Source organism: Colletes gigas, unplaced genomic scaffold, assembly GCF_013123115.1.
Source record: "Colletes gigas isolate AHSC1104 unplaced genomic scaffold, ASM1312311v1 Colletes_gigas_Sc00007, whole genome shotgun sequence".
Lineage (NCBI taxonomy): Eukaryota > Metazoa > Arthropoda > Insecta > Hymenoptera > Colletidae > Colletes > Colletes gigas.
In genome coordinates, this window is record NW_025106636.1 from 4,590,481 (window position 1) to 4,617,601 (window position 27,121).

Below are 27,121 nucleotides of genomic sequence, written 5' to 3' on the forward strand. Positions count from 1 at the left end.
TGGTTAATTGAACTACCGAAATCGATAAAGTCTTTCTTCCCTTATATGATGTACAGGTTACTATTATTAACAATTTTATCTGATATTTATTCCTCGAAAGTCATTAGACTCGAAATCGTGTACCGGTTGACGCAAATCGTATTTCAGCTGTCTCACATTCGCCTTCTTTCTCGAATCCCCGAAGATACCCGAAACACCGAATCTCACGTACACGTAGCTGTGCATTAATATGCGTAAGTGGAGGGGTAGTTTCCTCTGGACACCAGTCTACCGTCTGGTAACACTGTATAGGTATCTGGTTGTCATCATCTGTTCGTGGAACTGTGTTATATCGTATGTAGTATCTGTTCACACATCATAGGAAAGGAAATAGAGCATCTCCTGATTTAAAAACAACAAATGGCTAACGCATTAGGTGCTGTCGATTGGGAAGGTAGATCTTGTTTGACGCGAATATTGCTTTCGTTATAATTGTCTTTGCTGCCCTCGATTATCGAGAAATGAAAGTTACTCCAACAAGTAACATCGAACCACCTTGTTTTGACATACGTCATTTTATTATTAAAACGATGTTGACCGTTACGTTGAGAAAAAAAATCACCGTGATTAATCGTTTGCTATCAAAATCTAACAAAAGCTGGGGGTTTTCTTTTTTATTCTGAGAAAACAAAAATAGGGTACTCCGCTTTTGTTGGACCAAAGTGCTTTTTAAGTACAAAGAATGTAATTATGAGGATTGTAACTCCCTTGTATACGATTGGAACTAAAGATTGTGTCGTGGAACGATCTCCTAAGATACATTTCGCTCGAAATAGGCTGTCCAGTAACGAGTATAATGCAAAGTATGTTTCCTAACCCTCACGATCATAGATGGTCAATCATTATTTCCGGAGAATGTAATTACAGAATTTTATGACGTTATTCATTTTAGTCGCACACGATAGTAACAGATTACTTTTACTAAAAAACTTCGTATTAATATATATATCTATGCTCTTTTTTCTCTTTGTTTGGATTGTCACTGACTGCAGATTTTGTTTTAGATCTGCGAAGGCAAGCAAGACATCTAGAGAATGAAATTGACGCAAAGCTTGTAGCATTCAGTAAACTTGGTATCAATACTGGCACCAAGCTCATTAATACAGATGAAGTACCACTTCTGGACGAAGAACATGTCTTTGAGAACATGGCCTCAGAGATAGAAGCTTTATTAACTAAAGTAAGTTTAAAATATCTAATACCGTTTAAATAGTTTAAAATATATACATTTCTTATAGTTATTCTCTATAAACGAGAGAATGAACGAGTTACAACCAAACGGTGCTGCGATGCTACATACTATGCAGCGTCACAAAGACATACTAAAGGATTACAAGCTCGAATTCAATAAAATTAGAAATAATTTTGAAGCAAGAAGAGACAGAGAAGATCTACTGGGAAGCGTTCGTAAAGAGATCGAGTATGTGTTTACCATTGTTTTATTATTTCTAAACATTATTTTCGTCGTCGAACGCGCGATTTAAGACTTATAAAAAATTGTTCGCCTCGCAGTAACTACAAGAGTGCGAGCGGACTGAATCGCCGGGAGATGTATTTGAAAGAAAGTCAACATATTCAGAAGTAAGTAAAGTTTGCTATACAATTCGTTTTATTCCGATGTAATATTACTCGTATATACCAAAGAGCTGATTTGCTTGTTTACATTCGTCAGGATACAAAATTTATGGAAACTCTTTTCTCTTTTTTCTAGTTCGGATCGTTTAATCAATGATCAGATAAGTATAGCGATGGAGACGCGAGAACATTTGATGACCCAGAGGCATACATTTAAACGTATACAAACCAGATTAAACGATATTTCAAATCGATTTCCAGCGGTAACTAGCCTAGTACAAAGGATAAATCTACGTAAAAGACGAGACTCTCTAATTCTCGGTCTTATCGTTGGATTTTGCACGTTCCTTATGCTCTTGTATGCTTTTCACTAAATAACCATCTATACCAAAGTTACTTCCACCCTTAATGGGTTAGTGATTCGTCAATGGGAATGCATATATGTAGAAGTAAGAGGTATTTGGTGATGTATTTACAAAATACATGCAAATAGGAAACGTTGAAATTGGAAAGAGCGTGGCTGTGCGAGATTATACGTGAGTGAACTCTGAATGGTCGAATGAATGTCCTCGTTCTTACAAGTAAAAAAAACAAACAAACAAACAAAAACAACAAAAAGAAAACAAACAAAAAAAAAATGTTGAAATGTACAGTTTTTTTATACCTAACTTAAGTCGTGGGTCAAACTATGTATAGAACTTTAATCCACGATCGACATGTTAATTTAATAAACGTTAAAATCAATGATGAAAATTTTACGCATTTATAAAATTATATTTGTACTTTCTCTCGATTTCCTATATACACGACTACGAACGTACCATACCTAAAAACAAGGTCCGTGGAAAATTATGCCTGCGTAAAAAGCTTCTCGATATTAAATAGAAATTAATGCTTCATAGAAACTCAACCTACGCGCGGATGTGTGTCGGTTTTCATAGATCGAAAAGAAAAATAATACCAAAAATCATTACTATTTGTCGCAGTACAACAGACTGATATTTATATAAGGTTTTTTATTCACTATTCGTATAATTTTAATGCAATGCACTCGCACTCGCAAAAGGAAAACAATTTACATATTTTCTTTACTTGAAATCCATTGTATTTTATACGCCTATGTGATCAATGTTTCTATTATGCTCCGCGGCGTAACGAGTGTTCGAAACAACGAAAGGAAAGAAATGTAGTGGATGCACGACACCGGAGAAAAGTTGCGCGACAACGAAGGGGGGAGGAAACAATGTTAATGAGAACATTGCAATAATAAAACCGGACTTCGTATCGAAGGATCGATCTTTTTTTTTCTTTTTAACATCATCTTTTTTCATTTTTACTACGAAGTATTGATTTTACATACACAGAGACATTTATACATGTATATATACACACGCACGTACATATATATATATGCATATATCTTCAAGTCTCTCATTCGAGTTCACAAAACACAGCACGTTACGAAAGGAATCGTTCCGGGCAAGTGCCAGTGCTTGTTTCCACGTATACTAGATACCACATTTATAAATTACACCTTGCTTGCAATAGGAACTCAAAACAAAAAAAAAAAAAGAACAAAAAAAAAAATTGTAAAAATATTCGAATATAAGGTACACGTGTGACCTAAAACTGCTTTATATTCTTTAATATATAATATTTACAGTTTGAAACCTTCCATATAATCACAAATCACTTTCTATATTTAAATTTCGTTCAACTGGTTTACTTTTCCCGATAGTTTTCCATTATCTTTTCCCCCAGGAATCTCCGCATTTGTGACGAGTAAACGATTCCGCAGATTCGTTTCACGTGATTCTTTTGTAATAACCGATTGCCATTAAAAACATTGATAAACCAAACCAAACGAATGATCCCTTGTACATTGTACAATGTACGTAAATAAATAATTTATAGGTTATCTTTTCTATCGTATCCAATTCCACGAACAAACAGAGAAATGCAACGCAATAAGGACGTTCTTATGTATGCTACGTAAACGGTTGTATGTTACATTGTTTTCTTTTTTTTTTCATTTTTTTTCTTCCTCTTTCTCTTTTTCTTTATAAATGCAATATGTAGTGTATCCGTAGAAACGCAGTAGTTTTCTTGTGTGCTACGTCAAAAACGATTCTTTGCAGTGAGGGGAGTCGCGAAGGATTGGAAAATATTCACAATCACGTTTCCGTTCCCGTAGCGTCGAACACGCCGGACAATATTTAATCCACGTATCACCTTACAATCGAGAATCTACCAAAGAAAAATCCGATTCTATCGTATTGCTCCGGAATTACTCTACACGCTAATCCGAATATTTTTCATTTTATTGTTTCCCGTAATCGACAATAGACTGCGAGATCCAACCCACTTAGCACTCTATCGAAACTCGCCCAGGCGTACAAACAAACAACAGACATCTACTCAATATACATGCGAGCCGCATAACTACACTTTATGATTCTGAATATAAATATATTGCCGTACGTATCGTTTGAATCTAATTATTTTTTTTTATCCCTTTAATGCCGACTACTTATAAATGGAGAACATCGGGAGACAAGGTCGCAACAATTTTCGTTTTAATTTTAAATTATCGGTAAATGCTACTTAACGGCGACACAACGAACTTGTATCGAAGTGTCTAATAGAAGTGAAGAAAACCTTTTGTTCGATTCCAATCACCGAACGCGAATTTAGGAAAAAAGGAAACAAGTTACGTCTACATTGGCACTTGATTTACAAACAACGAACATTCTGCTTCAACGTAATGTTTGATGTGATATAACGATCGTTTATTACCTCGCCCCCTTCCCCCACCTCGGTCATAATAGTAATAGTTTTGCAGTGGGAGTTACTAATACTAATAATAGTAGCAGTAGTAGTGTAATAATATTAATGGTAGCAGTAGCAATGATCATAATTAACTATCCGATCGATTCAACGATTAAACAAAAGTTGAACAGTCGCGTATACATTCTGTACTTTCCAGCGAGAATTGATCGTCATCCTTCACTGTCCCTCGTACATTACTAATACTACGTACACTCTTCTTCCTTCGTATTACACTTACTATATCGATCACAATACACGAGTAAGCGAATTTCCCCGACCTACTGCTACGATTTATACAATCGATTCTCACTGGATGTCGCTTCGGTCCAGGATATAGTTAGCGTAAAATACGAATTCCTTAAAGTCGATACGAATCACCTAATTAAATTGTTCGTGCTTCCCAATATGAATCTCACATTTCTTAACCTCGTTCCACTGCGAAATTTCAGTTGTGACAGACGCAAAGTAAAGCTACGTCGCACTGGCCGAATCTCTTCCGCAACGCGATCGAAAGGAACGAAACCCTAAATATCTCCTATCCGTATGCAACGAAATGCATCTCGCGGAATCTTTAATTTTAATGTTTCTAAAAAAAAATGGCTACTGATTTCGATACCTTCTCCCTTTTTACGCGAAACAAACGAACAGAAAGATGGAAAATTGTACTCCGTTTCGAAACCTAACCCAACGTAATACGGGCGTAGTCTACGACTAAAAAATTTTTTTTTTAAAAAAAGAAAAGAAGGAAAGAAGAAAAAATTCCAACTATTTGATGACGTTTGTGTATTGAGATGCGACGGGCGAGCAAGTAGGCTTTGTTAAAACTTATAAAATAACAACGCGAGAGTCTAACGAAGGGACAAGCTCGGATCTCGTGTTCGTAGAATCGCAAAAATTGGAAATGTTCGTGCCACGCGTTTCTTTCACTCGACATACCGAACAGGGCAATAAACGGCAGGCCACTGGGATTTGCTTTGGATTCTACCTTTTATCTCTTCATAGTTATAACACGTGCATCCGTGCCATCAACATATATTTGCAAGTGCTCCCCCTTCTTCGTCAAATTTCTGTCACAAGGCTTAGGAAGAGGGATTTGTCCACGAGTCACTGTAGAGTCGCTTCCATTGGTCCTGCTCTCGACAACAGACAAAGGTACACTCTCGTTCTTATGTTTAAAAGAGTTGAATTTCATTGGCGCGATGGATACGAATGTACAGGGTGTTCGGCCACCCCTGGGAAAAATTATAATGGGAGATTCTAGAGACTAAAATAAGACGAAAATCAAGAATACCAATTCGTTGATGGAGGCTCCGTTAAAAAGTTATTAACGTTTAAAGTTCCACCCGTACTGAATTATTTTCTAGAAAGTGGATAGGATTTCGGGGGTAGGTCTATTCACCAAAAATGCTTGTAATTGGCCCCCGTAACTAAATATAATTTTTTTAGTATAATTTGAAATTTTTTAATTTCGTCTAAAAATTTCAGTATCTTCTCGAATTTTTTTCTCGAAAATGGGTAGGATTTCGAGGGTATGTCTAATGATAAAAAATGATTATAATTGACCCCCACAACGGAAAATAATTTTTCCAGAACGATTTGAAGCTTTTCTTTTTCGGCGAAAAATTTCAGGGAAACATGTCAATGTATGGTCAGACATTACATTTTCAGTAAGGAATTTTTTTCTCGAAAGTGAGTAGGATTTCGAGGGTATATCCAATGACCAAAAATGATTATAATCGACCCCCGCAACCGAAAATAATTTTTCCAAAACGATTTGAAATTTTTTAATTTTGTCGACAAACTTCACCCATTCTTGAATTTTTTTCTCGAAAGTGGGTAGGATTTCGAGGGTATGTCTAATGACCAAAAATGATTATAATTGATCCCCGCAACTGAAAATAATTTTTCCAGAACGATTTGAAATTTTTGAATTTAATTGTTAATAACTTTTTAACGAAGCTTTCATCAACAAATTAGTATTCTTGATTTTCGTCTTATTTTGGCCTCTAAAATCCCCCATTAAAATTTTTCCCAAGGATGATCGAATACTCTGTATGTCCTAATTAATAAATTTTTTAATCGGATCTTACTTTTTATTTATTTCTTACCTGTAAAGCGAAATAACGAAATGTTCAAAATGAGAGGTCTTCGGTTTTCTCCGAATCGGATGAAAGTTCTTGACGTAGTATCTCCATACAGGACTTCGGAATAAGGGTACCGACAATTTTCAAACCTTCGTCTGTAACAGAACACTTTATACCGGACGGCCCTTAAAAGTACATGATTTCATGTATTAAACTTACCAGTTCGTAAACGTACAACTTGCATCTTAGAGTTGTGACCAGAACGTGTTGCTAGAATGCTTTCTACACGACTCCATACGCTCAACACCGAACCGGATAAAACATTATAGGAACGTCTTCGGAGCCCGACCTCGCAGTCCATACCAAGCGTTGCATTTTTACAATTACCACGCCAGTAAGCGTGCGAACATGTATCCACGGAAGCCTCGTACTGCTGCGACCAATGGGGTTCCGCTTCGTCTGAAGACACCTTCTTATATTTCTTCTCTAATTCACCTAGAGTCTCTTGCCTTAGCTGCAGCCCCGTATTGGGCCTTGGGACAAAAACAGATTCAATCGTAATACAAACAACCAAAGGGGAAAACATCAAAGAGAAGCGAACTGGTAAATTGATCGATTTACCTGTAAACCATGTACAACTGATCCTTCTTGCTCTCAGTCTTCTTTTTACCAGTATCCACGGCGATCGCGAGAATTGCCGTCTGCTTTCCATTACGAATCTGATGGCTCAAATAAAATCCTTCTTTGGATCCCGTTAACTCGGAACACTTGTCCATTGCTTCGGACCAATTCATGCCACGCTCGACGTGAACGACATGAAGTTCCGTCGGCGCCTTACCGGTGGCGTGTTTCCGTAGAAAACGATATAATTTCACTCTCCGTACGTTCTCTCCCGACGTGCCCAGATCGAGTATACCCATATCGAAGCGTCCGGTCTTCTTCGCCTGCGTGACGATCGCGTTCAAGGTGTCGGTGAAGTATTTGAACAAACGATTCTGCAAATCGACGGGCATGCCAAGTATACGATTCAAGAACTTCGACATGTTGTTGTAGTCTTTGTCCAACGTGAGTACACCTGGTGAGCTTTCACTGTTGCAAATTAAACCGACGCCCACCAGCGCGTCGGCCACGTCTTTGAAGAAGTCTCCGTGGTAATCTTGAGGAGGTGGTACCAGCGGCGCCTCGTATTTCATTATAGTCCTCATCGTTGCTTCGAGAGCCGAACGTCCGTATTTATTATCGATATTGAACTGCGAGAGATCTCTGGTTTCCGTGGCCCTCCTGTCTCCGTGCGTGAGAGCGCCAAGGCTCTCCAAACGTTTCGCGACTATCGACGCGAATCTTCGTTCACCGGCCAAATCCGAGATCAAGAATATGTACTCCGGCGCGTTCACTTGATTCGAACGATGCGTACGTCCGAACTGTTGTATCGCTCTATCGGCGCTCCATGGCAATTCAAGTGTGATGTGCACTCGTCGCATTTGGTTTCTTGCTCGTCTGTCGCTCTGTAACGATATACCGCTGCTAGCCGCCTCTGATATAATGGCTACTGTTTTTTCACCATCCATAAACCTGTCATAATGTCAATTATTCAACGTCGTCGTTCCAAGCTTTTAGATATTATTACGCAAACACAAAGAATCGATTGTGCGATTACCTTTGTTTTTCCGTTAAATTAAGCGTCTCCAATGGAACATCGACTTCAGATCTAGATTCGTACTGAATGGTGCCGTCTTCCGTTTGCACGACTCGTCCTTTCCTACCAGTCATCTCAGCGACATTTTCAGGCCCACCGAATTCGTCTATAAGTTGATCTAAGGTATTGGGTGGCAGCCGATCGCCTAGGTCTTCTATCTCCGACAGTAATTCCTTCTTCATGGTGTAAGCGCGCTCGACAGCGTCTCTCGACGGAGCTCGATTACGAATCGCTGCGTTTCCGCTGGCGGCTCCTGCATACCCTAATCAAACACGGCACCACCGTTACGTCCGTTATAAAATCTAAAATTATCTTAATATAAAATCTCTACCTGCACGTTTCTTCACCGGTTTCTTTTGCTTTTTGCCTTTCTTCTTTCGCCTATCGCCCGAGTCTATGATACAATCGACAAATCAGTGAAGTAAAAATAGGTTAAAAATCGCCGACGTAAGGAAACGAATTTGCAAAAACAAACCAGAGTCCGACTCGGTGTACTGAAAGGAAGAATCGGAGGTGATGTTGCTCTCCATGTCCGTTTTATGCTCGTCCTCGCTCTCGCTACCGCTTTGTTTATATTCCGAGTCGGAGCTGCGGCCACCGTTTCTCTCATCGTCGGTGAAATCGTCGTCCGATGGGAACGTTCGAACCCTCTTCGAGGCCCGTTGGGCTGCCTGTCGAACTGGTTTCCTTTTGCTACCACCTGCAGAGCCCCCGGCGCCATCCATGTCGTCCAGGTCCTCTAACCTCTGCATCTTCGACGGCTCTATGCCAAGAACTCGGTGTATGTGATTACGATCCGAGGCTGGAAAGTGTTTCTCCACCAACGTTTGCAACACGCCCCTGAAAACACGAGGAAGAAAGGTGTGGATGCACTTTTATCATCGCCACTTTTCCATCGGAAGCTCGTCGATTGCTTACTTCGCGGTGGAGACGAAATCGCTGAGCTCGCCGTCGTCGCGTTCCAATTGTTCCAAAGTACGAGCCTCGCCAGTGGATTGCAGACCGATCACAACGCATTTGCCGCACTTCACGGCCTCGCGCGCAACCGCGACAGCATGTTTCACTTTAGCGGCGATGCACAGATACTTGAAGAAGCGCTGATGCGATGACCAGAACTGGCCCCACATAGTCTTCTTCATACGATTCTCGGCGTCCAACAGTTCGGCCGCCTCTTGAAACCTTTGCATTGCTTCGACCCACTGTGATAAATATCGAGGCATTTTATGATTGTACACTACGGTAGCTATTACTTGTCAATCACGGAATTCTATTGGTCTCCTTTTCCAAAATAGTTTTAAAGAACGTGGTACGTTGCGTTATTTCCTCCAATACTCACCAATCGAACTGAACTATCGTACACTGCGGTAAACTCTTTGGATAGCGGTACCTCTTCTATTTTAAAAGCTACACCGTGAAAACTGAGTTGTCGAGCGATGTACATGCCTCGCAATTTCATGTCCATCGCTACGATCTCCATTGCACCGACTCCTCGTTTCTCGACGGCGCTGATGAAATCGGTAAATTCAGGGAAAGGCGTCCCTTCGCCCCACATCCCTAACCGAACCATGTACGCCATGTTCCGAGGCTCGGAAGCGCCCGTGGCACTGGCGTACACTACTCTGGCTTTGGGAAGCTTGTTCTGCAGCTCCAAAACTGTCAAGCCTGTGAACTCATTATTACACGACATTATTAGATACTGCAAGTAAATTTAAATAGTTTCATTAACCACTTCCGAATCTAAATAATGTGCTTTTGTATACATACCGGTTTTCGTTGGCTTTGAACTACCCGTAGGACACAAATTCTTCGCGCGATGACACTCGTCGAAGATAATCAGACCATCGAAATCTTCACCGCACCATTGCAGAAGTTGCTTTAATCGACTCTTATATTTTCCACCACTTTGCGTGGACTCTCCGATCAAAGCAGAGTACGTACTAAATATCACGCCTTTCTTTACGTTCCCGTTCACGGCAGAGGATATTTTTGCATACTTAAACTTGTTTAATGCGTGGACCTTTAAATACAATTTCTGCTTGATACATAATAACCCGATTTAAATCGATCAATTAAAACTAACGAGACGCGGTCTTAGCTCAGGATAAAATTAAAATACCTCGATTTTCGATGCGCCAATGTCGTTTAAGTCGCGTTCTGCGTCGTATTTGAGATCGTTCGAGACGGAGACCCAAATAGCACGTTTCCTCCCTTTTAAATAATTTTCGAATATGATGCCAGCTATGGTCCGTCCTTTTCCAACCCCCGCCCCGTCACCGATTAGAAAACCAGCACGCGTACCGTCTGGTAAGAGGTGCTCGTGCTGTTGAGACGCGTACGTTATAGATTCGAGCTGTAACGCGGATAAAGCTCCTGTTCGTATTGATTCCTCTGGTATTGAAACTTTATACCAGACGTCTGTTGGTTCGACGCTTGATAACGATGCGGTTTCCACAACAGGATCCGGGTGTTTCCGTCCGAGTTTAACTGTTGAGCATTACAACAATTATTTGAGTAATCACATGCAAAATATCGAATTTTTTTTGTTTTCAATTTTCTCAAAGATTCCGACAAAATTGAGATCAAATTCGACAAATTCTCCATATTATTCCAACTTGAGTGAATCGAACATACGTTTAGTGGGCATGTAATCGGCGTACGTTTCTGCAACACCTAAGTCCTCGTCATCTACCTCCTCTTCTTCCGGTAATGTTGGTTGCATAGTCATTTCAGTGGGATCCCCAGCGTTCATCCATAACTGAGACACAGCTTTACCTATCAAATTTGTTTTCATCGCGTCAAAACATGTCAATTTTATTTATCGATCATGATGCATTCGGTCGTAACTTGCAATAGCAATGAACAAAAGTACCTGATAGCCCAGCTGGCCAATTCGGATGTATACCGTTTTGATTCAATAGTTGTACAAGAGGATTTACAGTCAAGTTCATTCCAGGCATACCCATAATACCACTCATCAAGCTCATATCCATGCCTGAGAAAATAATACACATAAAACCTATTGATGTTTCTTTCGGCGATGACATTATTATTGTTATATACAATATTTGTCAATGGTATAATAATCACTGTTGCAATTGTCACTATCATGTGTGATACAATGGAGGACAAAAAAAAACTTCAAATGTTACATGTATACACTTTCCTTGTAAGTTACAAGCGAGCATATGGAACTAATAATGTATGTGCATGGCTAATTCATACATACATTAAACGCACAAGGGACGTACGATTCTGAACCGATTTTTTCGAAGCAAATAAATTTTTTAATTTGATTCTGACGTGGATTTAGTCAAACATCGATTCGAAGGTATTCTTGCTGAAGCTTCTACGTTTTTATCATAAGATATTACCAAAGAATTATTGGAAAGTATGTAAGATTATGTAAGCCTTGTTAAGCATTGTTGTAAGATTTACTATTTTTTAAACTCATAACCATCGAATAAATAATTAATAAAATTAATTTATCACTTAATTAAATTAATTTTTTTTCTTTGTAATGCCTTAAATAGAAATATGTAGGATTAACTCACAGGGGGAAAAAGAGGATTTATTTTTATTAAATCGATATTTTTACGAGACTCAAGCATCCCTAACTTGAACTGCACAACACTCATGAAAAATACGAAAATTTTACTTTGTTATATAACAGTGAAAATGAAAAACAAAAGACTTATTCTTACTAGGTGGAAAAAAGGCAGCAGGATTGAAGCCTGCAAGAGTTGCTAATCCCGGTGGAAAACCATATGGTCCAGCCGCGGCCAACTGCCCCAGTTGACTTAATTGATTTGCATTGACAAAACCAGGCGGTACACCCTGTGATCCTCCCACGCGCACCATTTCGTATCCTGGTGTTGCAGTCTTAGTTACTAATCCACCAGGGATTTTGCTCCCAAATTTCTGATTCATCACTGTCGAAAGGATATGATTTTAAATAATATACATATATGTAACCGATGTCAGCAAATTTAAATAAAATAATTGATTCTAATGAAAAACATATATACATTAAATTTATCCTTACTATTTATCCCCCCTTGTCCTTTGACCATAAGATTAGACGGTGCATCCGCTGGTTTCTCATCCTTGATGTTCGCGATACCAGTAGCGGTGGCAAGATCTTTTCCACCACCTAAGAAAAAATGTTGCCAATTGACTAATGCTTCTTTCTTGTTTTATGTATACGACAAATTTATTATTTTATAACGTGTAAAACAATACATAATAAAATATAAATACAGTAATATGTACAACAAATATATGAAACTTACCTGGCACCCCCATGTTGTCGGGATCTTCATCTTCATCACTGCTGCTATCTTCGTTCATTGCATCCTTATCCCTTTTGGTTGACTGGATAAAAAACATTTTCACACTTTATAAACCCCCTATTTAATTCTATTAAATATAAACCACAATTTAAAAACTATTTTCTGCTTTATAACACACTCTGAAAGATTACTACAACGGAACACAAAAAACTTGGGCCCCTGGTTGGACCTTAAATATTTTATAATCGAAAATACAATATTTTATGTATCCGTTTAAATTGAAGTAATAAATTTTTAAATTACACTTACCGCTTGTGTAAATAGAACTACCGATATTGTTCGACGCGTTTAATATAACCAATAAAATTTACGTTCCTTTTGGCGTCGATCATTTAATAACGTCAATTCAAATACTTTAATATTTAGATCCGATCAAGTTTTCATGTTCGCGACAATGCGAATAAAATAACCATTTTGTTTCGATTAAAAATAGATCAAATTCGGAAATAAAATAAGCTATTTATTATTTACTACTGGAAAAGACATACTTTATTCAACTGGGGTGAAGGGAGAGGGATTGAGAGAGCATGGGGAGGGAGAACTGTGTGAGTCATTTGAAATTACAATAAGAGAGACTGTGCGTATGTACCCCGCGTCTATAGGTTAGTCGTGCCAAGAGATGGATGCTCGCGGAAGAAAATATACATCGTACGAAAGAGGAAGCGCGCCTTCCTGTGAACGTTTAACGTGCGCCGACGATGAACAAAAAAAAAAAGAAAAAAAAAAAATACTTACCATGACAAAAGATCTATCGACGTCCTCACGATTGCGGAATATTCAAGATAAACGAACACCCGGACGGTACGACGGCGGTGGATATTGGTCTTCGTCGTGCAGTCGAAGATGCTGACTCTTGACAGGGTGCACGAGATACGACACTTTTTTTCCTCCCTTAAGTATCTCGTGATTCGTGTCTCGTCAAACAAACATCACCCGATAACGACTGAACGCCTGGCGAATTGTGCGAATTAGAATATCACAGCGTGAGAATGTACTGTGCGCTTAGGCCGAGCCATTTACATGGTCTAGACCGAGCACACACTCGAAACGCGTTCGCCAAACACGGCTGCCGCCATCTTGGCTTTCGCCCGGCCCACGGTACACCGCGATGCAAATACAAAAACACACGCGCTGACTATGGCTGCTGCTTGCGGAATACGTTCGTGCAACGTTGCCAGATCGATGCATTTAAGGGGACGTTCTCAGGAGCGCGTTAACCAAAAAATCACCGCGCTTTTGAAAGAATAATTAATCGATAGATCCCGGACGGTTCGATCTTCGGTATTTCCTCAATTCTCTGAGCTTCGCGTATGTGAAAACGTACGTGGAATGAAATTTACGCGAACGCTTTCGATACGAGGACATAAAAACGGCCGAAAATTCTGACATCTATCGACTATTTCGTAACTAAATTTTTCAGGACGATGCATGCAAATTTAAAACGAAACAAGCGGCTGTTCCGTGTAGCGAATATTATTTAAAATCTTGAACATAACATGCAACTTACGACAGCAGGATGTGATCGCGAACGATTAAATTGTCGTAAGTAAAATTGATCGCGAGATATTGTTCGTTTCATCGAAAAAAATTTCAATCGATCCGTGTTGAGTTTTTAATACCGTTTAAATAAATTGCTCCTCGATTTCCTGGTCCGTTCGTGCCTGGGCGGCACAAATCGTACGTCACTGCGTTAATAAATATCGAAAAAAAAAGAGACAAGTCGCGGGACACGCGTCAACTCGAATATTACTAATTTAACAATCACTTAATCGAACACGTGTTCTTCCGTATCACAATGAACAGTAAACAAACCATGCATATCGCGTATCATGTGTTCGCACGCGCGTGGTTACGCTTAAATGGGTATAGCCGTGGTGGACGTTTGGCAACGTTGCCGAAGCGCAGCGCTGATCGTTAGTTGATTTAAAGTATCCGCGGTAAAAAGAAAAGAATACAACAGCTAACTCTACTCAGAAATGTTGAATAATGCGCGTTCGAGTGGATTTGAATCTGTTCGCGAAAATCGAGGGATTTTATACGACCCATTCGCCAAAATAATACATCCCCACCGCGTATTCTACGATTGCTTACCTAAATCTATCTAAAAAATAACATCGTTCTAATACGATCGATCCGAGCTTCGCGCGGCTGACAACGCCACGTAGCGGGTAATGCGAGTAACTAACCGACATTGGGAGATGATTTGATTTCGTCAATTTCGTATCGTAAAAATAAAAATCACGTTCGACGATCGTTATTCCAAAGAAACAAACAAATCCCCAATGCTTTTGTTTTTACTGCAGTTAAAAACGATCGGAATAATGATTAAATGAGAATAAATTTAACACATATCAAGATTGTTGGTATACCAGGAAAGAATAATTGTTTACTCGATTACTGTTCAACAATCGTATGCAAGATTTATCCAATATATCATTTGAAATCTAGAAAATAACTACAACAATATATATGATATACAAATCGAATAAATGTACTTAAAATTAGCAGTAAAACAATCTGCTCTAACGAATAGGTTGTAATTAATATTCTTGCATAACAATGCAGTCTCTTGCGTGAAAGATGATAGACAAACTTAACGTAGTAAAATATGAAACGTAACCACGACCTTCTTATTTCTTAGATCTTTCGCCGATAGATTTTTATTTCTTTAATCATTTTGTAGAAAGTAAATATTATTCCGTAACGAAAAATCCGAAATATCAATGTGAGGAGAGTTTTTGGTCAATGAAACTCCACGACGAAACTGGATGATCGTTCAGAAAATATAAAAAATTACTGAAAAACTGCCTCGACTAAATGTACAAAGTTTACGAAAAGTTCTACGTTTTCGAAGTTTGGAAAAACAAGGTTTCATGCGCACCAACTTAATAGTTACAATGGAAATAGATGTGCAATATATGAAACAGTCTATACTATCTAATTTAATGATACCACGACGAGCAATGGCGGCATATCCGGTGTGTTGTTTCGACATTGTTTGTAATTTCGATCTCGTTTTACAGGGAGGATGCCCCGAACAAGTTGAAACAAATTCGCAACGATAACGTTCGATAAATAACTTCTTTCTACCGATCGAGATGCCGCTTCGCAAACGCGAGAGTTAACGATGCTCGTTCAGTAATCGCGAGTGTAAAAATTCGAATTATTAAGAAGCATTTGCGTGAAGAACACTAGCGTCGACTAGTGTCGGAGTGAATTGAAACGGTGGCCTCGCGCGAACGAAAATTTTGTATGAGAAGATTAAATTCAGAATTCGTTTGCTACGCGAAAAGATCAAGCGTTAACATGGTGAAAGGTAGAAATGCGATTGAAAAAAATTCATGTGTACTTTCTCTTAAGATTTCGTGTTGGCAATCAGGTTATGTTTTGATAGATTTCGTTTCCTCTCTCCTTCTCTCTCTCCATTTTGAACATTATTTCGGAGACGCTAGTTAACCAAACCCTTTACAAATTTACGCGGAACTTATTCGTAACGAATTATCTTGAATTTTTATGCTATCCATCCGTGTTCTTGAAACACATCTTAAATTTATTGGAGAAAATCTCGGGTAAAAACAGCGAGTCCCAAGTTTTTTTTTTCTAACATACCTATTCAATATTCTATCGCTCATGTTCATGACCTTAAACTGTGTGGAATTAAACAGCACAAATTTCATGCATGCACAGCTAGTCTCAGACATTTTTTACACCTAAAATAATAATACATACATGATTCTAGAGACAGGTATATAGAAGAAATGAAGTATATCTCGTAACCGAATTACCAACGTTTCACGTTGCATTAGTTTACAAATTATAGTCATTCCTACTTTTTTTTGTCATAGTTATGAACAGTTTTTCGTAATTGAATTAATTTGATGAATATGGCTGACATAAAAAAATGATCTGTTCCTTCTTTCAACGTTTTCGTATGTAATTTTGCGCCTTGAATGAAAAACTGAAAACATTTTTTACCAAAAAAATCAATAATTTTTCGCTCAAAATATTCTAAAAAAATCGGAAAATCAAGTCCGAGTTTTAACTTGATTTAATTGCAGGAAGACGAAAACGTGTACAGGCAAGGAATGTAGTTTGTACAAGAGCAGCTGTCTTGTCCTTGCAATTCAACGATATGGGTTCCCCAATAAAAAAGGAGGCCAAACTAGATAAAAGTAGAAATATAGAAAATGATATTCCGGATGAGACACGTAAATCTTCCATGTGCATTAGCTCATTTTTTTACACTCAAGTATGCGATTCAATATATCATTTCGATGTACACAAATATTATATACAATATATATCATTGTTATCTATTTTTGGAACACAGATTGCAAATGTTTCGAGTTCGGATGTTTCCAAAAGCAAAGCTTCCATAGAACCTATCGAAAGCTTCTACAGAAATGAAAAGACTACTAGTATACAGGATGATATTCTCATCGATATCGGTGAATTTAGAACAGATGGTAACAATATTTATATGGACACTATAGTTTTTGTAAATAGCGCCGTTAAATCGACGAATACGTTATTTCAGAAACACCTGTGGCTGTACCCATTCATGGGCCAGCAACACCGCACAGGATAAATATGCCAAACAGTCAGTTGGAAGACTTGGACGAAGGGAATGCAAACTGTGACAAGAGTAACAACTCTACAGTGTCCAAGCCTTGTCTGGAACAAACACCTTTGAAGAAATCTGTTAATCGCGGCCGTAGAAAATTAAATAACAATCAAGACATTAGTCGTCGCGTGACGGATTCTACGAATACCAAAAGTACAAATCACAAGCTTACTGATTACTTCCCGGTACGTCGCAGCGTGAGGAAGTCTAAAAAGGCTGTATTGGAGGAGAAGCAGCGTGATATGGAAAACAAAGTGCTTTGTCAAGTAGAAGAAGGTTTGGAGGTAAGAAGGTTGATAAGAATGAATTATACGAAACATGAAATCAATCTTCTTTGATATATATGTATAGTTTGTTTAAATAATTGTTATCTTATCATAAATTCAATTCAAAACACTTTTGTTCCAGGTAAGGCACTTCAGTGGTAAAGGACGTGGAATTATAACAACGCGAGAGTTCGCTAAAGGAGAGTTCGTGGTTGAATACGTCGGTGAATTGATCGATCAAATAACAGCGAAAAAGCGTGAGAAGTTGTACGCCCAAGATCAGAACACCGGATGCTATATGTATTATTTTCAACATCGTAATCATCAGTATTGGTAAGTATGGTCGTTTGTATCTCATACCGTATACCTCCGCAAAATGTTACAAGTGTCCTTTGCATTTTTAGCGTCGATGCAACAGCAGAGACTGATAAGTTAGGTAGACTTGTAAATCATTCGAGAAATGGTAATTTAATTGCACGAGTTGTAGAAGTAGGTTCAACGCCCCACCTGGTACTTACGGCGAAAGAAAACATACCCATTGGTGTAGAAGTGACGTACGATTATGGAGATCGAAGCCGCGAGGCTATTCGTTATCATCCATGGTTGGCTTTATAGCGCTTTTAATTAATTGCATAGTATGATATTTATTGTACAGCAGAAGTGAAATTTGAATGTATTTGCCTCCTCGTACGACGGATCATACAATATGTTTTAGTTACACTTTATGAAACAAAGGTATGCAAAGAAGAATACATTTATATATAATTCTGCTTCCTTTAGTACGTTTCAAATTATATACTGACTTATCTACATGATAGAATGAAATAAATTAGAAATACTTCGCATTTTATGAATGAACAGTATGCTATATTACTGCATATCTGATTTATATAATCTTTTTTTTTTCATTTATTAAATAAACCAAAACTGCACGTACTAAATGTTTTAAATTATAATTTTTCCGGCTGAAGATTTGTGAATATGTATAATTATAAATATTTTTTTTTTTTTATTGTCAAACATATAACTAAGAACTATTTGTTGAGATATTTGTATTGTAGAATAATATTTCTCTCAATTTATCACTGCCAAAAAATTAGCGTCTTTACGAATGGAGCAAATAACGTAACGGAAATGTTGGTTTGTAACAGAAATTCGTTAGATTGAATGAATAATAATCCGGGAAATTGCACCCAAAACCTCTAATTTACTACAATTTCCTATTCTTTTAATGTCCGGGCCTTGGTTCATCTTTCAAACTTAGGTTAAACTCAAATAGCATTATACACCGAAAAAGCACTTTTAAATCGGCCATTTTAAAAGCTCGTTTCGGTGTAACCTCAACAAGAATTGTTCGTGTGTTCATAGTGAAACAAATAATTAATTCTTAAAGAAGAAATACGACACTTGCGACGAGCGAATTTATGTTACAACCCAGTAATTTCATTTGTAGACAAATTATATTAATTTTTGTTTTTTAAATAAATGAATTTATATATCGTGATTCTATTTGCTCTAAATACGATGCAGTGAAAGAATAAAAAAAAAAATGTCTTTAAATTATTATAAAATAATTACGTGATTAACGTGCACGTTTTTTTATCTTGTGGAAAAAAAAAAACAACTGTTATTTAACTTGCACCTAAGTACTTTCGTTAATGTTTCATCAGTATTTTTACATTGAATACCTAATATTTACTATTACTTTGTAGAGACTTCGCGATAATAGATTGCAAGTCGCGTTAACGATACTTTAATTTAATTCTATAATTTCACCAGTGCGAACAGTACAGAAATATCCAATATTTATTTACATTATTATTCATATGTTAAAGAGTTTTATACAATTATAATCATGACATAAATTAATTATCAAATTCAGAAGAATCACTTGGATTATTATAAAAGATTGATATTAATATTATAATATTATGTATGTTACCGTTTGTTGTAAATCTCATTATTATTAATACTATTAAAAAAAACGAAAAATTGTACATATGAATACGTAGAAAATGTGTGTAATTTTGTTCGAATTTGTAAATAAATAATCATGAATAAATTACTTGAACCAATACTTAGTTTTGTAAGCAAAGGAAATACAGGTTTAGAACAAACTACAAATGTATATATATATTATTACATCAAATCCAATTAATATAAACCAATGTCCCCATTAAGAATTTTGTTTACCTTTGTTATTTTTCAACCGAAGTACTTGATTTCTTTTAAAAAATTATTTACATAATAAATACCTATTGTCTCGTTAGTTTTCATTCTCCGTTTCAATAATTTCTTCTTCAGAGTTTTCACCACTGCCTGCAAACGTTTCTTCGCTAGCTTTTAAAAATGGCGGCGGGAGAATCAAGGAAAATCCTGTATTTTTTTGCAGAGGTATTGCGGGAATTGGAGATTTATCATCGTCGAAAGAATTGCATAGATCACTTTTTTCCAAATTCTGTTTGTTTTCGAGCATTGGTTCAACAATTTTCGATTCTTCGGACAGTCTATTCTGCGTGTTAACTTTATCGTTACAAGTTTGATCAACTTGTTCCAGTTCCATCGTTCCAAGTGATTTAAACGAAGGCATTGGCGGAGGTGTTGAATTAGCTTCATTTACTATATTTTTACGCATTCTTTCAAGTGCTTTTAATTCCCTTTCGGACATAGACTTTTGCTTGTCTTTCAAAGCATCTTTTAATTCGGTCATAAAATTCTTAAACAATGATTTGTCCCGTTTATAACTATACGACATCTCGTCACATTCTTCGCTCAAAGGTTTCAGGTATTCTTCCTTAATGTACTCTTCGAATACTTCGTCCATAATTTCTGGCTCTGAATCATGCACAATAGGCATATCGACATTCGCAACTGGCGTTAACACATTTATCTCCGAATAATTATTTGCATGATTATCGGTCCGCGTTTTTACAAGGAATATACTACTGAATTCAACAAAATCTTTTGCAGTCTCAATATCTTTCTTCATTTCGTTCAGCCTTTGCATTGTACTTTCTATAAAATTTTCGTGCGCCACGGTTTCGATAACGTTATTATCGATATCATGGAGTATCGATAATATGTGACCGTAAGCTAGTTGCAACTTATTGGAAGCTAAATACAAATGCATGTACAAGTCTTGCCAATGCGACACAGTCGATCCTCTGAAATTAACATAAACATATAACTGATATATTTTTATTGAGAAATGAAGAAACTCTTCAAAGACATACGCACCTGTACCTATACATTGTTGGTTCTATTTTAAAAGCGTAATAGGCATCGATGATTTTCAACAATTTGTTCTTATACATTGTCAAATATTTCAGTAAAAAATTAATTATGTAAGCTAGTTTCAATTCAGGAATCTTGCTGTACGATTTTTGCCAAGTATGGCTATCGTATCCAATAGCTAGCAAATGCAACATTTCTGATTGTGTAAGAATATAAGTATCATATAAATTCTGTCGAAACAAAGTAATTATACAAATGTTAATCGTGGCTAAACAATGATAAAAAAAAAATTACCTTCAATTTTTGATAATTTATTTCACCCCGTATTTCAAACGACTCGATCTCAAATCTCGTTAATAAATCTTCTTCGATCACATTTATCGGTAATAACTTCGCAAGAATTAGAGAGACACGATAATATGTGTACGAAGAGTGCTCCAAACATTTCACTAAATTTTCCATTATGGGTTGCAAATAATTAAGTCTACTGGCTGTAAGATCGCTACAACATAAATTAATTGCTCAAATTAAATTGGCAAATTCAACGTACGCAGCGTGTTATCAGAAACTTACTTAAATTGCTGAGAACATTTCCTTCTGTTCAACTTCATCTTATATCCATACTTTAAAATTTTAAGCCCTTTCTTATAAAGTTCGAATAAATCGTTTTGCAAGGAGACAACAGATTTCAAATTTCTGTGCGCGTGTACTCTCGAATATTCGACGTAACTGACATAAAACAATGTAAATAGCGCAAATAAATTTGTTGAATTTCTATATCGTGTACCGAACGGAATATACAACGAAGGCGATAAAGCTGCACCTAATAAAAAAAATTTCAATAGCATAGTCCTGTAAAACATTTACATCGTCAATATTTCATTTATTTTACTTTCTTTCTCTCTGTAACAAACTTAAAATATCATTTCACGGTTTGCCTGAAAAATAGCGAATTTCAAAGTTCTACAATTTCGAGAAAAATAGCTGTTTGATAATATAAAAAATAACATTTTAAAGCTTGAAGCCTCAATTTTTGATTTCTATAGAAGAGAACTATTTTTCACAAAATCATCAAATTTCAATACTATTTATCGGGCAAGCTTGATAAATTTTGATATTTACCTCCATGATCTACAATTGTATTTGTCAAAGTAATCGTGTATTATACATGCATGATCATTTAAAAGAACCTTTGCGGTTAAAATGGTTCCTACTTGTTTCTTGGATATGTTATCATCCTGTTACAAATAATACAACTTTATATTAGCGATACTTTATGATACCATACCTTAACATACCTTTACCTGAATTATTCTCAAGCATACAACGAACAGTTTCTTAAAAACATTTTTTGCAGAATGTATAAAATCCTAAAAGCACATAAATGTTTATTGTATCAAGAAATAATATACTGGCTGGTACATTCAAAGTAGAAAGAAATTTACAATAAATCTGAAACTTTTTTCTTCGTTCTTAGGCGTCGATTTGGGTATGGTTACACTCTCAAAATCTGTGTAACCTAAATTATGTAAATGTTCATACAATGAACTACCCTGAAAATGAAGAACAAAACTGATACAATGTAATAATAATGTAATTAATAATTGTAGAAAAAACAAACGTACTTGTATGACAATATCTTCATCCTCATCGTCGCCGTTATTGGTGTCCATAGTATCATGTATATTTCAACAAAAGTAATGAATCAGGTTGTTGAATACACTTGTCATAAATTTATTTTCGACATTTTTAACTTATTTACGAGCACCGTGATGGTTAAGGCACAGTAACACGAATGATTTCGTATTTCCTGATGAACACAGTTCTATTTACAATTTTATTTTATCTACTTAAACGAAATGTGGAATGTACAGTACCATGTTACCGTACTAACCTTAGTGGTAACAAAATTTTACGTAATTTTTAATACTGAAAGAATCACGGAAGTTTGAATATCGAGCTTTCCATCTGGACTGAAAATTATGTTTTTTTTACAACCAGGGACTTATACCGGTATTTTTCGATACCTTCATAACCCCTATAAAAATCAAAATACAATACCGCATCGATATAACCTCACAAGTGACTTGTCTCGAGTCTCAAGACGCGACTTTATTCCCCCACCTCCATTCCTACTCCCCCCACTACCATTCCTCCACGAGAAGAAGGCACAGCGTGTTTACATCCCCACTCCTGTTGCAGTCCACTGACTCACAGGCATTGGTCGAGAACGGTGACGAAGATCGGTGACAGCCAATCAGCGGACTGCAGCAAGAGTGGGGATGTAAACACGCTGTGGGCCACACAGCCTGTGGCTTCTTCTCGTGGAAAGACGGTACGTCATCAACGACGCTTCTCTTATGCAAGAGAATACGTCGTCACGTATGTTACGTGATCGTCCTGTCGACGAAGGCAAAAGAAGGACAATGACAGCGATATAACACACTTGAAATCGGGCGGCGATCGTAGAAGAGAAAATATCTCCGAACATAACCCTAGTTTATTCCAAAACAACCACATTTTCCACCGACAAAATTTACAAAGAAAGTATGTTTGATTCACAATCGATAGAAAACTACGAGGTTACATAGTACGAATGGCGAAAAGGTAAAATAAATTGCAATAAATGATTCAATTGTATTTAAAATAAAGTTTGAAATTATACGATGTTCCTGAAATATTTCTTTGGATATCCCAAACCCTGTACCATTAGCGAATAATTAGCGTACTTAACGTTACTATTATTTCATACGTCAACGTTTATTTATTAAATATATCTAGATGATGAGAAATATTTACTTTTAATTTTGTCAACCGATCTGTATGTTAGCATTGCTAACTAAGTAGTAAATTAGAGTAAATGTGAATGTTAGTCTGTTGAAAGTACGTTAAATATGGTATCGAGAATTAACGTGGAATATAAAATGTTAAAAACTCGTGTATCCACGGCGAATCGATCCAACTTGTGAGAAAACAAGGAATGGCGACTGGTGCATTTACAGAAAGCAAACGTGCTGCAAACTTAAGTTTATCCACCAGCTACGGCAGGTAAACGAACGAAAATTTGAAAAACCTCGAGATCAAGCGTTAATCGATAATCGAAAAACAGACTGTCTTACGTTTTCTCAAAGAAAATATAGGAAATAGGAATTACTTTAAAAGAACAATTTTGAATTTTGAAGAGAACAATTTTTATTCATTGTCATAGAGTATGCACGAGTGGAACAGACAAGACGAAAGTCGCATTTTGCACGGACGTAGAAAAATCTATAATAGTACACAATTTCGAAAAAAGGGGGTGGGTGCAAGTTGGTCCGGAGGATGACTGGAATTTCTATTGGTAATTACAATTTAATTAGCTCGTGAACCACCAGAATTTCACGTTTGGTCTTAAGAAGAATTATTATTTGTTCGCTATTATTGTTACAGGGCAGTCACGCAATCCTGCAGGACCATATTCAGCGTGGAAACGGGATACCGGATGGACGACAAACAGTCAGACATTTATGGCCCATGAAACCTAACAGATTTAGGGAGGTATTCTTATTTGAAAGGGGAGGAAAGATGGTCTTTGTGAATTTTTTGTAAGAAAAATACTAGCTCGAATAATTTGTGATTTTAATAGCAGATAGATGAGTACTATTACTACTTTAAAAAATTTTTTAATATTCAAAATACGAGCACACGATTTGAAAAAAAATATAATCTTTTCGACCCACCCAATGAGAATATTCTCCTTACGCGTTTACCCTTGGTATAATTTTTTTTTAAATTTTTTAGAATGATTAATCACTTTCCGAATCATTACGAATTGACGCGAAAGGACCTTCTGGTGAAGAATATAAAGAGGTACAGAAAGGAGCTGGAACGGGAGGGGAATCCTATCGCGGAAAGGGGCGACTGTCCTGGAAAATATCTCTATTTAGACTTCATTCCAGTCACCTTTGTTTTACCAGCAGGCAAAGTATAATCGACTGTTATAATTGCAATCGAAATACTTAAGGGGACTAGTTAGTGGGGGGATAGAAAGAGCAAGCTCACCCCCCCATGAGGATTTCTCCACATACAAAAAAAAAAGAAAGAGCAAGCTACTGGGACTTGACCCCCCCCTCCAATTGATTAAAAAATGTATTATCTCAATTAAATAATTATGCTCATCCCTGTGTAGATTATAACATGTTCGTGGAGGAGTACAGAAAGTCGCCTCAGAGCACGTGGATCATGAAACCGTGCGGTAAATCACAGGGAGCCGGTATATTCCTGATCAATAAACTGAGCAAGCTGAAGAAATGGTCCAGAGAGGCAAAGAATCCGTTCAATCCCAATTTAACCAAGGAATCGTACGTTATATCCAGGTATCTAGCGGCCATTTTGATTCTAACGATTGTTCCTCGTTGCTTTCAAACTGAACCAGATCTTTCGAACTCGCAGGTACATCGACAATCCGCTGCTGATCGGAGGCAAGAAGTTCGACCTCCGATTGTACGTCCTCATCGCGTCGTTTCGTCCACTGAAAGCGTATTTGTTCAAGCTTGGATTCTGTCGCTTTTGCACGGTCAAATACGACACCAGCATACAAGAATTAGACAACATGTACATACACCTTACGAACGTGTCCGTGCAAAAGCATGGAGTAAGTTTGATTTCATCTACAGGATCCTATAGCTTGAAAGAAAGAACAAATAGTTGAAATTGAACAAATTGTCCACTGTGGTGGACATTAATTGTTTTCATTTCATAGGCAACGTTCGATATAAGAATCAGCCGGTGAAAAAATGTGTGTGTATTATAGGAGGAGTATAACAGCAAGCACGGCGGTAAATTGAGCGTGCACAATTTGAGATTATACTTGGAGAGCACGCGTGGAAAAGCGGTCACCGAGAAGTTGTTCGCGAACATCACATGGTGCATCGTCCACTCTTTGAAAGCGGTCGCCCCGGTCATGGCGAACGACCGACACTGCTTCGAGTGTTACGGCTACGACATTATCATCGACAATGAGCTAAAACCGTGGCTCATAGAGGTTCTCTTAATCCCTCTAATACTCATTAATTATACTATCGCAACGCTACAGTAAGGGCAACGTTTTTCTATTGGCAATACTCATTAATTACACTATTGCAACGCTACAGTAAGGGCAACGTTCAAAGGAGTAACATTTCCTCCATTTTGCTATTGGCAATCTCCATTCAAACTTTGGTAAAGAAATAATAAGATGTATCTGACAATTTGGATGAATAATTCAATGAGATTGATGCTTCTATAGGATCTTTAAAAAGTGTAGATACAAAATTGGTAAAGGCAACAGAATTGAGAAAGAAAAAAACCAGGAAGAGCCTGGCCAGTTTCACGTTACGTTGGAGTGTCTGTGTGAAAGTGAGGGTGTTGGGAAAATAGAGTCAAGGGTCAGCTGTGAGAGGGAGTAAACCCAGGAAAATTGATTGCAAGGACAGGTCCAGGGAAAACATTAGAGATTTAGAACGACCCTTTGAGAAAATATTTCTTCCCATCTTTCCTCGCTTTCTCCCCCATGTTCCACATTTCTGATTCTCCAGAGACCGCTGTTCTGTACGATAATTGTTATTTTTGCTTATATTTGTAGGTGAACGCGTCCCCGTCGTTGACTTCCACCACGGTGAACGATCGAATTCTAAAATACAAATTGATCGACAACATAATTTCGATCGTGGTGCCACCTGACGGTGTGCCCGAGTAAGCGCCATTTTGATCCGCCATTTTGGTCCCAATGTACTTTAAATCTATAATTCCTATCGTTGTATTGTTAATTAACGACGTTTGATCGTTTTCAGCGTAAGGTGGAACAAATGTCCTCAGCCAGAAGCCCTGGGGAACTTCGAGCTGTTGCTGGACGAGGATTTGTGCGCCCAAGAAGACAAAGACTACTCGTCTGGCAAATGTCGCGGCTCCTCGAGCAAATGGAAATAATTATTCAGCGATTTTCTCAACGAGATTCTTGCCACTACGTACTCGACTCGAATTTAAGTTATTTCCAGCAACGAAACGCGTCAATTTGTAAAAGAATTAAACGATAAACCTGGTACAAGCTACCAATTGAATTATTTCACACCTTCGTTCGGTACAAGATTCATTCGAGAGCGATCGAGGGTGGAGGGTAAAGGATTCAGGATCCCAAGCATGCGTAAACACGGCGGGGGTGGCTCGTGGGATTCCTATCGGCGAAGCGCATGTACCAAAACTTCCAAATGCATATCAGTTCGTGTATTTTACTGGCTCGACGCAAAATCTTCCGTCAAATCCGGATACCGCGAAAGAAACCGCAGTCTTCGCTAAGTCGGACCTGCAAAAGCTGTCGAATTTTTAAAAAGCACCGTCGAGGGTGCTATCAATGCGTTATGACGATCCGTATATAAGGGTGAATCTTCTTCGAGGGTGGTTTAGATGTG

The 27,121-nt window shown here is 37.5% G+C and overlaps 5 protein-coding genes across 6 annotated transcripts; 3 read left to right on the forward strand and 2 right to left on the reverse strand.

The window, feature by feature from the left end:
* The first annotated feature begins 181 nt into the window (after positions 1–181).
* On the forward strand, positions 182–5,168 carry LOC122396390 (Golgi SNAP receptor complex member 1). The gene is made up of 5 exons (XM_043394731.1): positions 182–433; positions 1,044–1,219; positions 1,278–1,459; positions 1,552–1,620; positions 1,751–5,168. The coding sequence occupies exons 1-5, from the start codon at positions 400–402 to the stop codon at positions 1,986–1,988; spliced, it is 699 nt and encodes a 232-aa protein (XP_043250666.1). The 5' UTR covers positions 182–399; the 3' UTR covers positions 1,989–5,168.
* LOC122396386 (protein strawberry notch) lies at positions 3,622–13,661 on the reverse strand. Its single transcript, XM_043394723.1, has 17 exons — positions 13,308–13,661; positions 12,513–12,594; positions 12,266–12,373; positions 11,925–12,152; positions 11,093–11,215; positions 10,855–10,995; positions 10,340–10,707; positions 9,988–10,255; positions 9,560–9,885; positions 9,142–9,422; positions 8,699–9,063; positions 8,555–8,617; positions 8,185–8,485; positions 7,149–8,099; positions 6,747–7,060; positions 6,552–6,682; positions 3,622–5,573 (listed from the first exon to the last, which is right to left on the reverse strand). The coding sequence occupies exons 1-16, from the start codon at positions 13,308–13,310 to the stop codon at positions 6,576–6,578; spliced, it is 4,029 nt and encodes a 1,342-aa protein (XP_043250658.1). The 5' UTR covers positions 13,311–13,661; the 3' UTR covers positions 3,622–5,573; positions 6,552–6,575.
* Positions 13,662–15,656: 1,995 nt separating this feature from the next.
* On the forward strand, positions 15,657–18,420 carry LOC122396133 (N-lysine methyltransferase KMT5A). The gene is made up of 6 exons (XM_043394272.1): positions 15,657–15,888; positions 16,631–16,821; positions 16,903–17,038; positions 17,110–17,480; positions 17,605–17,795; positions 17,867–18,420. The coding sequence occupies exons 1-6, from the start codon at positions 15,825–15,827 to the stop codon at positions 18,075–18,077; spliced, it is 1,164 nt and encodes a 387-aa protein (XP_043250207.1). The 5' UTR covers positions 15,657–15,824; the 3' UTR covers positions 18,078–18,420.
* Positions 18,421–19,506: 1,086 nt separating this feature from the next.
* LOC122396131 lies at positions 19,507–22,779 on the reverse strand. Of its 2 annotated transcripts, none has more exons than XM_043394270.1 (9): positions 22,591–22,779; positions 22,322–22,506; positions 22,142–22,249; positions 22,001–22,066; positions 21,819–21,934; positions 21,270–21,548; positions 20,991–21,198; positions 20,700–20,926; positions 19,507–20,626 (listed from the first exon to the last, which is right to left on the reverse strand). In XM_043394270.1, exons 2-9 carry the CDS (start codon positions 22,367–22,369, stop codon positions 19,729–19,731), a joined length of 1,950 nt encoding a protein of 649 aa, XP_043250205.1. In that variant the 5' UTR covers positions 22,370–22,506; positions 22,591–22,779; the 3' UTR covers positions 19,507–19,728. The 2 variants fall into 2 exon arrangements, with proteins under 2 accessions (XP_043250205.1, XP_043250204.1); XM_043394269.1 differs by having other exon boundaries at positions 21,995–22,066.
* Positions 22,780–23,676: 897 nt separating this feature from the next.
* Positions 23,677–26,642, forward strand: LOC122396132 (probable tubulin polyglutamylase TTLL1). Its single transcript, XM_043394271.1, has 9 exons — positions 23,677–23,744; positions 23,881–24,036; positions 24,126–24,191; positions 24,477–24,655; positions 24,865–25,051; positions 25,128–25,329; positions 25,489–25,719; positions 26,299–26,408; positions 26,507–26,642. Exons 1-9 carry the CDS (start codon positions 23,677–23,679, stop codon positions 26,640–26,642), a joined length of 1,335 nt encoding a protein of 444 aa, XP_043250206.1.
* Positions 26,643–27,121: the final 479 nt, after the last annotated feature.